This window comes from Bemisia tabaci, chromosome 4, assembly GCF_918797505.1.
Source record: "Bemisia tabaci chromosome 4, PGI_BMITA_v3".
Taxonomy (NCBI): Eukaryota; Metazoa; Arthropoda; class Insecta; order Hemiptera; family Aleyrodidae; genus Bemisia; species Bemisia tabaci.
Genome location: NC_092796.1, coordinates 1,967,975 through 1,981,618, shown reverse-complemented (window position 1 = coordinate 1,981,618; position 13,644 = coordinate 1,967,975). Strand labels below are relative to the sequence as shown.

Here is a 13,644-nt window from a genome sequence, read left to right as displayed (position 1 = left end):
TCCTACGGACTCGATCCACCGTGCGGCGTGTGAAATGTACTGCCTAGAGAATTCGAGTGCTTTAGTGTTTTGAAATTGTATCGTATCAATGGCAAAGAATGGAATAGAGAAACAGAGCTGACATCTGAAGTGTCAGGCGGGAAGAAGTCGCATAATTTATTTAATTTTTCAATAATTTAATTCTAGGCTTTACTTTACAAGTAATTTTACACACAAATTTCAATTTTTTTTTTAAGATGAAGTGTTTTAGAGTCATTCTATCATTACAATTCTGCATTAATCTCTTTTTCTGATTTCCATGCCAACTTGATTTATATGCGTGTTTTTTTAGTTGAGGGGCTTGGGGAACAAGGCGCAAAAGTGCAGTTTTGCTATCTCGAAAAACACTTGTTTTAAGTCTCAAAATTACATTGATCTTATGGCGGAAAGAAAGTTCAAACTGACTTTTTGATGCTTAAAAATTGGAAATTGGGAGCGAATTTCTCACAGAATTCGCAGTACGGCTAGTTTTACCTGAAATCATTAATATCTCAATTCAAGAACTGCACTTATGCGCCTTGTCCTCTAAGCCCCTTAGTTGGACCATCGAGCACTGTCCACCGTCTTTCTTCTTTTGAAACATTGTTTTTCCTTTGTTTTTTTTGTTTCTTCATGTACTATTTCCTCTGTTGTAGGCTGTGCATTCGTGACGTTCACATCGAAACAGTGCGCTTTGAACGCGATCAAGGCGATGCACCAATCGCAAACGATGGAAGGTTGCTCCTCTCCGCTGGTGGTGAAATTCGCGGACACTCAGAAAGAGAAGGATCAGAAGAAGATGCAGCAGATGCAGGCCAACATTTGGAGTAGTCTGGCCAGCGTCAACATCTCGCCTCAGTCATATTTTACGGCGGCTGCTCTTAGCAATCAAATTACCGTAAGTTCCCTCCTTCTTCCCGATCAAATCGCATCAAGCGGATTCATGCCATGCCGCAATCAGAGTGCCTACAAGTCCGGATATAGTACTGATTTTTAAAGGGCGGTCCGCCAGTACTGAAAAAGTGCGGAAATTCCACCAGGAGGTCCGGAATTTTTCTCATTTCTGTCGTAATTTTAGCGAGAAATTCAAATTTTTGAAATTTTTCCAACTTCGTCAATATGAGGTGCCGAAAAAGCACTGAATTTTTCTGTTGAGGAGGTACTGAATTTCTTGGGAATGTATTGAAAAAGCTCTGTATTTTTAGCCACAGCCTGTTTTAGTAGACACCCTGAAAATGTAAACGAAACCTAGGAGACTGAAACCACAAGGCACATGTTTAGAAAGAAAGGAGTTAAAAGAGAGTGGCCTCAGTCCGGGAGAACCTGGGAAATATGGGCGAGGTCACAGAAACTATTTGAGTCAGAAAGAAAGGGGAAAATCCAGGGATAAATGAATGAATGAATAAATGACCTGAAAGTCAGGAAAAAATTCCGTGGACGGAACTTTTGAATTTCACGTATCTTGTAACACAACCCCAGTGTATCTTTTAGCCGGATTCGAAAATCTTAAAATGATCTATTCGTCATCTTGCGTCGTTTGAAAAATCAGGGAATTCCTTTACCAAGTGTCCGTGCCCGATCATGAGTTCAACTAGTGGACCAATCGGATATTTTCTCCTGACGACAATTCATTCACATAAGAGTAAATATTTTGAATGTGAAAATAGGGGTTAAACTTGAACATCTTTAACGTTGAGTATTGAGGATATGAAAATTCGAATCTTTTTTTTCTCAGCTCCAGCATCTTTCATTTGAAATTTTATCTCGGCAACCTGTTTCCACAATTTTGCATCGAATTTGTATGAAGGAATAGCGAAAAAGAATCAAACGAAATTTCGTGCAGTAACGATGGTTGATCGCCCTCCAATTAAAATGTAATATCACAGGAAATCTGTAACTTCTTAAAACCGAGTTTCAAGGAAATTTCACCGTCGATAAATTAGTCTTCAAAAATCTGGAAAGATCATTTTTTGGTGTGAGATATACTTTTGGAAAAATTTGATGGGCAAAGGCCGCTCCTCGTCAGAGGTCATTTATTTACACTCAAAAATCCCGCCACCTGAAATGTAGGAATGGAACGGCACTCTCATTGGACAGGTGTATTTTTGCCGCGCGACTACTGCTGGGTTGCCAAGAATCTCCAAAATCATAAATAATCTCACATACAGCCGTGGCACAACTCAATGTCTTTGCACACAACACAAGATTTAGGTTATGTTGTTTTGGTTTCTCACTCATTAGATTACCGTTCAACAGCAGCTTGTGAACTTTGGTTTTATCAATTGGCAAGTCATGGCAGTGATTATTTTTATGTTTACCCTCAGCTAATTTATATTATGTAGCCTGCTCTGGCTTGAAAATGTTGAATGAAGTTACATTACACACAATGGTGTGCTTTAACTTGAGCAGGTGCAGTTACTTACTCTATGTCTTCATGTCCTTAAGTTTATATGAAGTTAAATTCACCTCAAATCTGTATGGAGAAATTTTACCATTCGGAGTAGGAGGGCTGCGCAGTGAATATTTACCACTCTTTAATCTCTTTGGGACACCTGAAACTCCTATCATGACAAGCAGAATACCTTTGGCATGACAAGAATGCTAGTACAAAAAATATTCATTTTAAGTTCCAATTGATCGAATCAAGCATTTTTATTTATTTGCAATTTGTGCCAGAGGAAGTTTGTCGTCAAAAGCTAGGACGTCATCACTTCACTCTTCATGTTTATATTTTTTTCTAACAAAATGCATTTTAACAAAAAAAACCAACAACCATTCATATTTCCTATTTTCAGAATGACTGTAACATGCCGCTGGGAGCTCAAACTGAAAACTGGAACATGATGGTAATCAGGTTTTTCTTGTAATAGAGCTAGATTAATGGAAGAAAACTGCAAAATCTGTAATGAAGTTGCAGCAACTTTGCTCTGCTGGATGGCTGTATTGATTCTTAAGCAAAACCTGAAACAGTATGTAGTTGCAGTTGATTGAAACTCCCCCTTGCTTCAAAGAAGCTCAAAAAATTTAATAATATTTACTACTTTGATCAGAATTGCTTATTAAGTGAGTGAAGATAATTAATAAAAATACTAAAAAACTGGAGTTTTATGTCATTCCTCCTCAAACAAATTTATAATGAAAGCTCAAAACTCTCAGAGGTAGTACTTACATCCCCTTGGCTTCAACAATCCATGCTTCAACAGAGCACAATAGATGTCCACACTGGACATCTGGACTGTTTATTTCCAACATAATTACAGCTTCTCTGCTCCTCTGTTTCAGAATGATACTCACACAACGTGCCTTACGCCTCTTCAAATCTTACAGCAGCAGCTGCAAGCCACAAATACCCAACCTCGTAGCAGTTTGTACAATACCTCGGCTACCGGTAGGTTTTTGTAGTATTACCTCCTTAGTAGTAGCCTAGACCCAGTAGGTATCCGAATAATGGACACAAATTATGAAGAGGCCCAAGGAGGCTCTGTAAGGAAAAATGAACAGTAACCCTGAAAGAAAAGCCAGTTTGAAGGAGTTCTTTGAAAATCTTGCACTTTTGAAGCCACTTTTTTATTATGCCTGTTTTATAATCTTTGACAAAATGAAAATTTCCAACCTATCTTGAGAGCCAGTAATCCCTCGATCGCTCTTCCTCTAGGGGTACCTATAAAAATTACCTGCAGCAAGAAATCATGTAAGAAAAAAAAATTATTTTGTCAGTAAATTTTAACTTCTTATAGCGTCGTTATGCTACCTTCATGGATATGATAAGTCAAATTCTTATTGAATACATCTGACAAGTTATTCTTGTTAATTCAAAATTAGCATTTATTCTTATCTTAACTTTCTCAATTAGTCACAGAAACTTCTATTTTCAGTGTTTCAGATTGTAGAAGGTTTGTTCAAAAATTTCACGGACTGTAACCGTCCTGGCCTTGAAAGGGTTTATTTTAGTTTAACTAGAGCTTATTTGAAAGCTTATAGATACTCTCATAAGTACTCTGGATTTTAGCTTTTTAAATTATCTCGATTACTCTGTATGTCGGATCATTTTTATGCCAAGATGTTAAACCCATTTTGCAATTTTTGGTCTAACAAGAAACCATCAAGATCCAAACATGAATTTCACTTGCAACCTGCAACTTCACTAAACTATGCAAAAAAAAAAAAAAAAAAAAAAAAAAAAAAAAAAAAACCAAGAAAATATTATTATTAAAGAAAACTCTCATACTGCCATAATTTCAAAAATTGCAGCAGATTTGACACTCTGCTGTGTTCTCCTGGCCACCATCCTTGAACTCGACTGTTGCATAACTGTCTTCCAACTTAGTGTCTCATCGACTAATACAGAATTTCAACATAAAGCCTGCAAAATTTCTGTGGAACTTTACCGGATCTTATCAGTGCCTCATCAAATGATGTACTTTATTTTTTCAGGTTTCCAAAATGTAGCACCTCTTAGTACTAGTCCAACTTTAGCTGATATTAGCTCTGCAAACCTAACAAATTTAGCGACCTTAGCCAATCTTTCCGTTGCCAATGCAGGTATGTGCTTGTTCATCTTCACAGCAGTTAACAATGTTCCTCTTGACTTACATATGCATGAAAAATGTTTTTCTCCGTACAGTGAGCTGTTCTTTGGAGAAACGACAAAAAAGTTTTACAGTGCTGCCTGTCTTTGCATCTGGGGGCACCATTTGCAGTTGAATGATTTGAAAGCCCCTTCAAAAGTATAACTCCTAAAATATTCCGTTTTACTATCCATCTTTTCTTGAAAAAAATGAGCTTGTTAGGTTTTTATCGCTAGGTTTTTTGCAAGTAATGTAACAAGTCAGTTTTGTGGAACCCATATTTCATTTTCACAAAGAATGGCTCAAGTAGTCCTGTGCACTCATATTTGCCAAAGAGTTTTACCGACTTTGCGTGGAGAAAGTCCTCTTACTCTTGAGTCTCCCCTATTTAATCAGTATCCACGTATTAATGAATGTAATGTATCAATTTATCTAGTATCCAAAGCAGGTACCCATGTACTTAAAAATTCAGAGAATTTTTTCTATCATGGGAGATTTAAAAAAATGTCCAATTCGATGTATTCATCTCTAATTCTTACTCCAATTCGATACTTACTGTGAAAGTTGAGTCTAGAACACGCTTTACTCAAATAGCGATGCTACTTACGTCGGCACATGAATTTTAGAAAATACTGTCGAGCAGTATAAGCTTTAGAAAAATTTTTAAACCACCTTTGATTCAGTGAAGCAGATAAATTATGAATTTGAATTATTTTTGGTGATTAAGAGTTCAAAGAGCAAGCATACATAAAATCACTACTCTAATTGTTGGAAGACCTGCAAATTATGCAATTAGTCTTTAAAGTTGTCGTAAATGGATACCGGTCAAGGAATTTTATCACTTGTCGCTCTCATGAATTGCTTCATTTGCTACGTTGAACGGCCGATGGCCTGTCGCTGCCAATAATAACTTGCTGTAATGGTACTGTGGACTTGAATTATTGGCACTGTGTCAATATTATGACTGAGTTGATCTGCCATATTTAAACAGTAGTATGAATCAGTGGTCTCAGTTCATTTTCATGTCGCATATGGCGGGGAAGTAGGATGACTCAAAGAAGAAATGGATTATCTGACAATCCTCGACTCTTTGGTATATCTTAAATGCATTTCCCTGTTTTTCATTTTTTTTTTAAAAAAAAAACAAAAGAAACAAACTCTTATACAACCACCATCTGAAACAATCTTTTAATCTTTTTTTGATTTTGATTTTCATCGTTGAAAATTTTGAGAATACCTTGTTACCCTTAAGAGCTTCCATCCTTATGCTAATTTTGCACTCAACTTTCTTCGGTATGGACATGCATGTCTTAGATCAATGAAGATTACCTCCTCTAGTATAAGCAATTGAAGACAAGGAGTATTTTTTAATTATTCACCAAATTTCTTGTTTGTTTTCAGCGGTGAATCCTATAAATGTACAGAACCTTATGACTTTAGCCGCGATGAGTGGAACCCAAATATCACCAACAGGTTAGTCTATTTCTACTCAGATTTTTTCCCTAAGATTGACATTTTATTTTGTATGCAGATTCCTAGTAATGTAAAAAAAAAAAAAAAAAAAAAAAAAAACCCACTATGAAAGTGAATCTCTTTATCATACTCACATGCTACTCTTGTAATTACCACAAAATAATTCTTTTCCTGTGTAACCCATTGCCAAAGGCCTTAATAGTGAGATTAATTTGAAAGCGAGCTTTGCGTAAGGTGCATCTGCGCTTATGATAAGGTTGTAGAACGATGTGGACACCTACGGCACAGCTTAACAATGTTCAGTCCGTATCTTGAAGTAAAATGTATGTACCATCAAAAGATGAGTCATATTAGCCGGTAAAATGCTTGATAATGAGCTGTGTTTGAATCAGTCAATGAAGCGTTTTTAGTTTTTGATGAGTCATAGTATCTTCTTAACATTATTGCTAGAAAATTCATTAATTCATTAATTATCAAGCTTCAGAAGTCAATAAAGGGATAATAAATTTCTAATAACTTTCGTCGCTCTGTTATGAAGGTTGTAAATACTAGTTCATGATTTATTTTAATATCTCATCTTTTAAAATCAAATTAGTACTTAATGACGAGAGCATCACTGCTAGGACTTTCAAAGTGTATCTTGGTCACTAATTCATTGATTTCCATCTTCAAGTCTCAGGAGCTGCTTGGCCACCAAGCCCAATTACTAGGATTTAGGGAAATTTGTTTGTTTTTTTGCACTTAGTCTTTTGGATAAAATGGCCCAATTATCAACGGATAAAAATTATCAAACCGTGGAGAAGCTAATGAACTTAAAGATTTTGCTAATTTGTAGTTACATATAAGGGTATTGGTAGTTAATTATTGTAATACTTTTTTGCTGTGAAAACAGTTAATTCTTTTAATTTTATCACCTCTCTAAATGGGCCATGCATTTTGTTTTTGTAGGGTCGAGTACATCTAGTCTCAGTAATTCAGGTTTGTTTCTTTTGAGAGATAGCTTTTTATTTTGTGATCATGCTGCGTAGCTGATTGATTAATACTGCTTCTTTCCAGTAGACCCTCGGTTTGTCGGTTTTTGGTTCTTTGCACTGACCTACTAGTTTTTGTCTATCTTGCACCTTTCCGACTTTCAAATTTATCGAAGTTGGAAAACATTCCCCATGATGCAAAGGAGTAAAGTACCTTTTAGACATGCTGCAAGTAACTCACTCTTTTGTTTGTGAAAAGCTTTCTCTTGCTTGACCTGATGCTGGTTGCATCAGCCTTTACCCATCTCGGATAGAATAATAGACGTAGAAAAGGATTCAAAGGGTACAAAACTCATGAGCTCTAGTTTTTTCCTTTTTCCTCAAGGTTCTAAAGCTTTCCATTGCATGATTTCATGTTGTTTCAAGCATGAGTCTCACATTTGCATTGTACAACTGTTTTGTAAATCCACTTAACACACCTTCACTGTTTTCAGTCTCATGAAAATGAAGAATGGAGTTTTTATTGTTAAGATCATTTTAATTTTATGGAGCAATTGCCTCAGAGTAATAATTCTAATTCTTAATTTTCTGTTTCCTTAGTCTCCTATTACTTACGTTAAAGCTACTCTCACAGCTGTCTCTGGCACTCAGCAACACCTAGCCTTCTATCTTCCCTAAGCCCCCCCATAAGTATCTTAGTAATTGGGAAAATGAAGAGTTAAATTCGGTGGGGAAAATGGTGGGAAAAAACGATTTATGTGGACGCCTTACAGCATTAGTAAGTAGGCAAATAATGAAAGTTCAGGCTATCCAAATGGTAAAAATGAGATACAATTTCGCGCGCTATTTAACAATTTAATGGGACGCGTTTCGGGGTCGAGATGGCCCCATCATCAGCCAGCAGCAAACTATCGTTATTTTGTTTTCCTTTCCTGATACACGCGTTGGTGCTCGATTGCCACGTTTCAATGAATTGAAAGAGGATGTTATTTGTTACAAAACAGCGTTAGTTTGCTTGGGTTGAAAAAGATATTGTGCAGGACGTCATGTCCAGGCAGTTATGCTGGTATGGAGATGTGCAAAGAATGTCGGAGGAGATGTTGCCTAAACAAGTTTTGGAATGGGTACCGCCTGGGAAGAGGCGACAGGGACGTCCCATAAAGGGCAGGGCGTTGACGAAGAGATGTTGCGGTGTCAGTTGCCCGATAACCTCTGGGAGGATAGGCATATGCAGCATTTGGGTGTCGCAGAACGCCAGAGTGCGTTGTAGGAGCGACTTAATATATATACAACAAGGTTACCTGAGTTTGATGGTCTTAGGCAGTGGTCACCTGGGTCTGGGTGTATACAACTGGGAGATTAAGCGTGGTATTAGCCCCAAGTAGGGATCCCTAGTTCTGAAGGCAATTTAAAAAATGGTACAGATAAATTGAAATGAAAATGTAAAAATATTTTTGGAAAACTCAGGGACTTTTGATTGTGAAAATATCTATTTTCATCATCATCATCATCATCATCATCATCATTATAGAAATGCAAATCCTGATAGTCATTCTGAACAAAAATAGGGCATGATTCTATCCTGAAAAAAGGCTGCATTTCTACAATACTGACAAGCTGGAAACTTTCAATTTATCTGCAAATCTGCGCAACCATATTCATGAATAACTTAACCTGTGTTTTCTACTAATTTTATGTTGCATGATTCTCCTGAAGTATATTTTTGTTCGATAGAAAATCCTAATCCCTTTCCTTTTGGTTGTCTAAATAGAAAATCCTTTTTTCTCTGTTGAACAAAAATATGTAGATTACAGTAGGGATTTAAGCTTTAGTCAAGAAAGTAAAAGATGACTCAGGAAATTTAATGCCCAGGAGGAAGCCTTTTTTGGAGGAAGCCGACGCTGGCCAATTTTTTTACTTTTTTAATTATATATTTTTATGATATGCTGTGCAATCTCCTGTAGCTGACTTTTGTCAGGAAAAATGGGCATTCTCAGATGTGTTTGAGTCTTGATTGCATGTAAGTCCGTCCAAGAGCTTCTGATTGGCCAGCGGTGCAGTTTCAGTTCATGGATTGATGTTGCATTCCAGTATCTAAGTGCTGACTGAATTTAGCCCTCAAGCTGAAATGTAGGCTTTAAACAAAGACATAAAGACGGAGCGCTCGTATCTAAAAGCACGGGGAAAAAGTGAAGCTAGGTTCGGCGCTGCGCGCTTGTGTGAGTGTGTAAATGAGCGCGGGAATCCATGGCGGCAAACGGAAATTTGATTTGAACTTGTCCTCTTGATTTTTGCACATTTCTTCTTTGAAACGTATTTTAAATTCATAAAACGAATATACTAAGAAAGTTCGGTCTGCGTCCTAATATAATACACCTACTTTTGCTCGGTAACAGGCAGTAATCTCAGATAATGTTAGTTTTTCTTCTGCTCATGGTGGTTCTGCAGGTTCAAACAGGCCGTTACAGTTCTAGATCAACGTTACTCCCAAATGAAATTAATCGGTCGACGACGGACTGAAACTAACCTAAAGTTAAAAAAATATGAGTGTGTACCTAAATTTGGGCAAAAATCAACCTAAAATACTTTGTTTCCGCAATTTTATTTATTAGTTCCCGCCCTACATTTGAATTCAAACTTGTCCCGATTTCGCCGCCAATCCTCTAGCCAATAGTAGAGGTGATTGAAAAGAAGCTCTAGAAGGGTGCGTTCTAGAATTCATCTTAGGATTTAATCCAAAAAACGGAGATGAACGGAGATGACGTGGGTCATGACGACACGGATGGAGTCGGATGGATCGTCAAACGAGAATCTCAGAGAACGCTTGGATGAATGCAGTTGTTTTCTTGATGATGATCAAAGTAACGTTTTAGTATTTAGATCGTAACTAATGAAAAATAAAAGTTAAACTTGACAGGTTACCTAAGTATTATTAATTTAGATGAAAAAAAGATGATAAAAACTTTCCACAGGGGACAAGTAACTGGCTACTTTGGCGAGATTCGAACTTTTTGAGGTTAGTCACCGAGAGTCACAGCTAAATCCATCTCCCGAGGTGGGTTGATCGGATGCATTTGGATGAACAAGTAATGACGTCATGAGTCACTCACTCCGAGTTCCAAGAACGCTTGGATTCATCAACCTGGATGGAATCACGGAACCTAGGAACGCTTGGATGGATTTGGATTGAATCGCTACTCAAAAAGATGAATTCTAGAACGCACCCGAAGCTTCATTTTTTGCTTTTAGTGCTCCGTCTTTATGTCTTTGGCTTTAAAATCCGAACTTGCTGTGTCCCAAATCCTAGGAAATCAAGACTGCAAAGTGAAATCAGTCTTCTCATCAATGAATAAGTGTGCTGAATGAAACTTAAAGTTTGAATAATATTGAAGTAATCGTTACTATCTTCATTTTTTCATTTTTATGATAACTTCAAAGTTTTTCTCCAAGTTCTCACTCAATATTGTGGTTTAATATCTTTGTTTATTTTTCAGCTCTGTCTGGCCTGTCAAATTCTACCGCAGCTGGTGAGTGTTGAATTACATATATATCTTTTTTAAGTGTCTCGCCTTTAAGCGTAGGCCTGCCACAAGTTCATGAGTGACTTCAAATTTATTCTAAATTCAACAAATATTATGTATTGATATTTTGAACTGAATAATGCAGTTCAGCAGTACAATTTAGGAATCCATTGGAATCCTAACTTTGTAAGTTCTCAAACAAGAAGTAGCAAAAATATGAATCACACCTTGATGATTTTTAGAATCCAACTCTTTTTTTTGCCTAAACTCATCTCCAACAATAAGTCCTAAATGCATTAAAGACAAAATTAAACCTCGCAATACAATAATTCTTAGTCTCTCAGTAAATGAGCCTTTGAAACAAGAAAGAGCAAATATTCGGCAAGGTGACAATAATCTCTGCCTCACTTCGGATGTAAATAGACACATCAATTTTGGTTCCTCCAAAATTTTACAGATGATCCTCCTCTAGTTTTTAATTTTTGAATGTTGTCTAAAACCGAAAGGAATTGGAAAAGAAAGTGACTCTCTCTCCTCCCCTCACTGTGTTTTTTTTTCTTTCTGATTCATTTTTTTGATATTTTTTATAGCCCTTCTGAGTAAAGCAACTTCAGCTTCGGGTATGTCATTCATTAAGTTAACTCTGCCATTCATTTTGGTTTGAAATATTTGTAGTTTGTTTTTCGGTTGCTGAATCACGTTGGGTTTTTTTCCTTTCTTTTTTGGGTGTGTCATGATTATCATTTTCACTTGATTAATTTTCGCCTTATGCTGTTAAATACTCACCTACTAAGTTTTTCATGAAGTATAAATAATTCTGAGGCTTGAAGATAGGTAATGTTTGTTTTCTGAAATAAGGGATCATTTTTTAAAATGAATTTTGTTCTGTTATACCCCTTAACATGCCAGATCCGGCTTGATCTAAGCATGCTGTTGTCCTAGACTCTCGTCCAGAACTATTTTAGCAATGTATGTTAAATGACTGTTGACTCAAGCAGTAAATTATCCCTGAAAGGTTTCAAAGAGCAAAATACATATAGTGGAAAAAACTAATTTGGAATGAAAAATATTGTGGATGAAAGATAAGTCAGTTACAACCTGTCTATACAAAGCTGGGTATGCTCGTACCATTTTTTAGTTTGTTTTCATACAGAAGTGTTTAGCCACAAGTAATAGTGAAACTGATGGGTCGCATGGTTTTTTAAAGAGCAAATTTTCTGTAATGTTCTGAGAATTCAGAATTGCCTAGCAGGTCAACTCTTTTCCGTTGCTTACTGCACATTTTCCTTCACAATTTTTGTCATTTCAAGTGAGCCATACACTCAATTTTTTTTTAGAATATTCTCTCACCCTGTGAACATAGTATTGAGGTTTCTTCATTTATGTTCTGGGCGTTGCTATGTGAGTCTTTGAGAGATTTTGTGTTGTTCAAATCTTTCATTTTTATGAAAATCAATCAGTAATTCTAAACTCACTTTTTTAAAAAATAAAAACAAAGTACTAGATTAAAAGTGGTTTGAACAAGTCCCTCACTTTCTTTGCTGGTTCGACCGGCCATGCCTCATATGAATGCACTTTGAAATGAACTGAGTCTCATAGATATGTATCAAGTCTAAATTGAGAAAAAGAGATTAAAAGTTTTATTCCTTTCCAAGACCTAATATGTGTCAAGAAAAAATTTTAACGACCAAAAATTTCTGTAAGCAATATTGTATTCCAGGACTTCGAATTTTTGACGGGCAAAAATTTGCAACTAGTTGCATTCAAAACCACTTTCAACTCATTTTTCCCCAAAATTTGACTTGATGCATTTCTGTGAAACGTTCGTGTCCTGAAATGCATCATTTTCAGACCTTCTTTCCCCTCAGCTCTGAGTGAATCGCGCAATATTTGGACTGCCTCTCAACAAAATCCATATCATATCAAGCTACTTTGATTTTTTATTTGTTAATTTATTCTTTTGTGTTCGTTTTCTTGTGCGTTTTTTAATTGTTATTTCTAATTCCTCCAATATTCATATCACAGGCATCACCTTTACGTAATCACTGTAAAAGCTCTGTAGAAAGTGTCTAGTTTTAGCTGCTTTTCAGTAGAATTGTACTGTTCTTAGTGCATGATATATCTCATTTGATTTTACTTCCTCCCTTAAAATATTTTTTTGGAAAAATTATCCCATGTTTGGAAGTGTATGATTCATTGAGTCTGCACCTCCCAAAATCAACTCATAATTTTTTTTCTCTCCTCAGTAAACTTATCCAAAATCCATCGTAATTTGGAAAACCTTATCCTGCTCCTCTTATAAATGAGGAGCCAGTCTAGTTTTTCTTGATAGTTAATTTCAAAATAAAAGTCTTAATTTTTATGGAAATGTTGTTCTTCAGCTCTGCAACATCCGGTTATGAGTCAGTCATACAGAGCCCCTGCCTATCTTCCCACAGATTGCGGTTATGATCTCCAGCCGGGTAATTAGTAATTATTATTCTTTTATCGCATCAGAAATTATAACTTGAACTAATGTACATCATTATCCGATAAAGTTTTCCTCTGGAAAGAATTTAGTGAATATTTATTCCTGTATTCAAGAGAAGTAGAAGGATCCGTACAGAAAGTTTTAATTTTCCTTTAATGTGTCTGGTCTCGGAGTCTTTGAATTAGTTCTGTTCCCTCAATAAAATAAAACGGCCTCTGGGACAAAACTTTGAGGATATATAATAATTAAAGGCAAAATGAGCCATCAAGTATCATTTGTAAGAACATTCTGAACTTCCAAAGCTAAAGTTCTGCACACCACGAAAAGGGTTCAAAGTGACTGACAATATCAGAGTCTCTCTCCATCGCTGCCTTACTCTGAAGACCAAACTGCCTTATCACCTTTTTCCTTGGGTTTTCCTTGTCGCTCAGTCTTAACAATGGGTCTATCCAAGGCAAGAGATACAGCTAACTGAATATACTTTCTTTGTGTAAATTTGCTCAAAAATTACGCTCGGCACATCAAAAAAGTCTGAAATCCACTCCTGAGTGTGCAATCTGCATTGTCTGTAACATTTTCCAAAGAGGTGTGTGAAAAAAACGGCCAAAAATGCCTCAAGGCAT

At 36.4% G+C, this 13,644-nt stretch overlaps 1 protein-coding gene across 10 annotated transcripts in view; it reads left to right on the top strand.

Annotated features, from left to right (window-relative positions):
• bru1 (bruno 1) overlaps positions 1-13,644 on the top strand; it is a 554,208-nt gene that overhangs the window by 518,060 nt on the left and 22,504 nt on the right. For 4 of the 10 annotated variants that reach the window (XM_072299144.1, XM_019042597.2, XM_019042598.2 and 1 more), the window contains 9 exons: positions 675-916; positions 2,814-2,864; positions 3,301-3,406; positions 4,453-4,560; positions 5,988-6,059; positions 7,008-7,037; positions 10,525-10,557; positions 11,142-11,171; positions 12,933-13,013. In XM_072299144.1, coding sequence (XP_072155245.1) covers positions 675-916; positions 2,814-2,864; positions 3,301-3,406; positions 4,453-4,560; positions 5,988-6,059; positions 7,008-7,037; positions 10,525-10,557; positions 11,142-11,171; positions 12,933-13,013 — 753 coding nt within the window. The remainder of the gene's footprint in view (positions 1-674; positions 917-2,813; positions 2,865-3,300; positions 3,407-4,452; positions 4,561-5,987; positions 6,060-7,007; positions 7,038-10,524; positions 10,558-11,141; positions 11,172-12,932; positions 13,014-13,644) is intronic. The other 6 variants (XM_019042605.2, XM_019042602.2, XM_019042601.2 and 3 more) reach the window with 6 other exon arrangements.